The sequence below is a fragment of the Merops nubicus genome, unplaced genomic scaffold, assembly GCF_000691845.1.
Source record: "Merops nubicus isolate BGI_N331 unplaced genomic scaffold, ASM69184v1 scaffold2193, whole genome shotgun sequence".
Classification (NCBI taxonomy): Eukaryota; Metazoa; Chordata; class Aves; order Coraciiformes; family Meropidae; genus Merops; species Merops nubicus.
The window spans coordinates 4,818-6,757 of NW_008599365.1; the positions used below are offsets into that span (position 1 = coordinate 4,818).

Sequence of the window (1,940 nt, forward strand, 5' to 3'; positions counted from 1 at the left end):
CGCCCGCGGGTGCCGGGAAGAGGGTGCCAGACTCGTGTCAGTGGTGCCCTCTTGTAAGTGCCGCCCAACGACGCTGTGGGTGAGCTCCTGGAGCGGGGGAGCTGGAGGAGCTGATCTCCAGAGGTCCCTTCCCACCCCACCACGCTGGGATGCTGTGACAAAGCTCAATCCAGCCAGACTGTCAAGTCACCCTCGTGACACTCAGAGCAAAGCAGTGCTGCTGTCACCTCACCTGCCCAGCTTCTGTCCTTCTCCAGTGAAAGCTTTGAAGACACTCTTAGGTTTCACATACTCCTCATCCCGGTGATCCTCCATGTCCAGGTTCACCTGTCCACCCCGTGCTAACCTGCGCAGCTCTGCGGGCACCTCCCTGCAAAGAGAGGCTCCTGAGGCACCTGCCTGCAGAGGCACCCCAGCAAAGGGGAGAAAAGGCACCAGCCACAGACCTCTGGAATTCCAGAGATCTGGCCAGGCCAGACACAGATCAGAGGTTACTCCTTCCCCAGGGCCCTCACCAAGAGTGACCCAACTCATCAGAAGTTCTCATCCCAAATACAAAAGTCTTTGTTGACTTCAGACTCTCTTGGCCCCACACAAACTGAAGCCACTTCCCACTTCTCTCTGAAATCAACATTCCAGGCTGCCCTCCATGGCATCCATATGGAAAGCTCAGGTGAAATGTGCCTTTGATGCAGCCTCCTGGAAGCCACAAACCCTTGTGTTTCAGGAAACAGCTGTTCCCCCCCCTACATACCCTCTGCGGATATCATCGAGGAACTGGGCGTTGGATGGATCCTGGTAGCTCCTCAGCTCTCCACTGTCCAGGCTGAACCCACTCTTCCAGAGCTTCAGTACAATGTGCACCTGCAGCAACCCCAAACCACAATCAGCCTCGTGGAAACCCCTCGGGGCAGCCACCGGATGCAAAGGGAGCGGCTCCTGCCCAGCTGAGGGACTTCAAGGTGCAGAAAACATCCCAGCCAGGCTGCTGAGCCCAAAGCAGGGGCTGCAGAACACACACAGCAGCTCCTAGAGGGTGCCCCCACAGAGCCCTTCTTGGTGGGTACAGCTGGAGAGCTGGGAGCGTGCCAGGGGAGGAGCCCAGGGCAGCTCAGCTCCCAGCACGGCCCACTTGCTCACAAAGCAGGCAGGGGAGACCCCTGCTCTGACACTGTCACCTCTCCCGTGGACAGAGCAGAGTTAATCACCCACTGCTCTTAGCACATCATTTTTCACAATCTGCACTTCTCAGGAATGCTCAGAATCTTAATTAAAAGTTAATCAGGAAACTGCTTATGCAAGACCCAAGCATCTATTCTTTCCTAATCCGGAATCCCACGAGAAGCAGGATTTACCACAGTCCTGTTCTCCTGCCCTTCCAACAAGCTTTCTGAGCCCCTGTGCTCACAAGCTGTGCAGCTACAGCAGAGGAAGCCCTGGGGTGACATCCACCACCAGAGCAGAGACACTCACATCCTGAGCAGCGTTGTGTCTCCTCTCCCCGGCCACGTAAGCAGATTCCTCCTCTGGGGTGGCCCCGAGGCGATACCCACCCCCTGCAAAGGGCTGGAGAGAGAGGGGCAGGCAGAGATGTTACAGGCACCACACACCCCCCTCACAGCCACCACCCAGACCCCTCACAGCCACCACCCAGACCCAGGATTACTTGTTTCCCTTTCCCCAACAGTGTCGTGGCTGAGCTGGCAGCTTCGTGCCACCAGCAACACCTGTTGTCCTGAGGGCACAGAGACCAGCTTGAACTGGTGAATAAATGTGGCACAGGAAAGTGGCTTTTCTTGCCAGACACCAACTGGAGCTGCACTATGAGAGGAGGGATCTGATGAATGCTGAGCAAGGGCTAAAGGGTCCCCGGGGGGCAAGAGGCTGGGGCCAGACTCTGGTCAGTGGTGAGGACAAGGGGCAAAGGGCACCAACTGGAA

General features: G+C 57.1%; 1 protein-coding gene across 1 annotated transcript in view; it reads right to left on the bottom strand.

Annotated features, from left to right (window-relative positions):
* The window catches only part of NSFL1C (NSFL1 (p97) cofactor (p47)), a gene marked incomplete at its 5' end in the record, with an annotated part of 6,397 nt that overhangs the window by 1,946 nt on the left and 2,511 nt on the right, over nucleotides 1-1,940 (bottom strand). Inside the window, 3 exons of the mRNA XM_008937336.1 lie at nucleotides 233-370; nucleotides 755-864; nucleotides 1,474-1,566. Coding sequence (XP_008935584.1) covers nucleotides 233-370; nucleotides 755-864; nucleotides 1,474-1,566 — 341 coding nt within the window. The remainder of the gene's footprint in view (nucleotides 1-232; nucleotides 371-754; nucleotides 865-1,473; nucleotides 1,567-1,940) is intronic.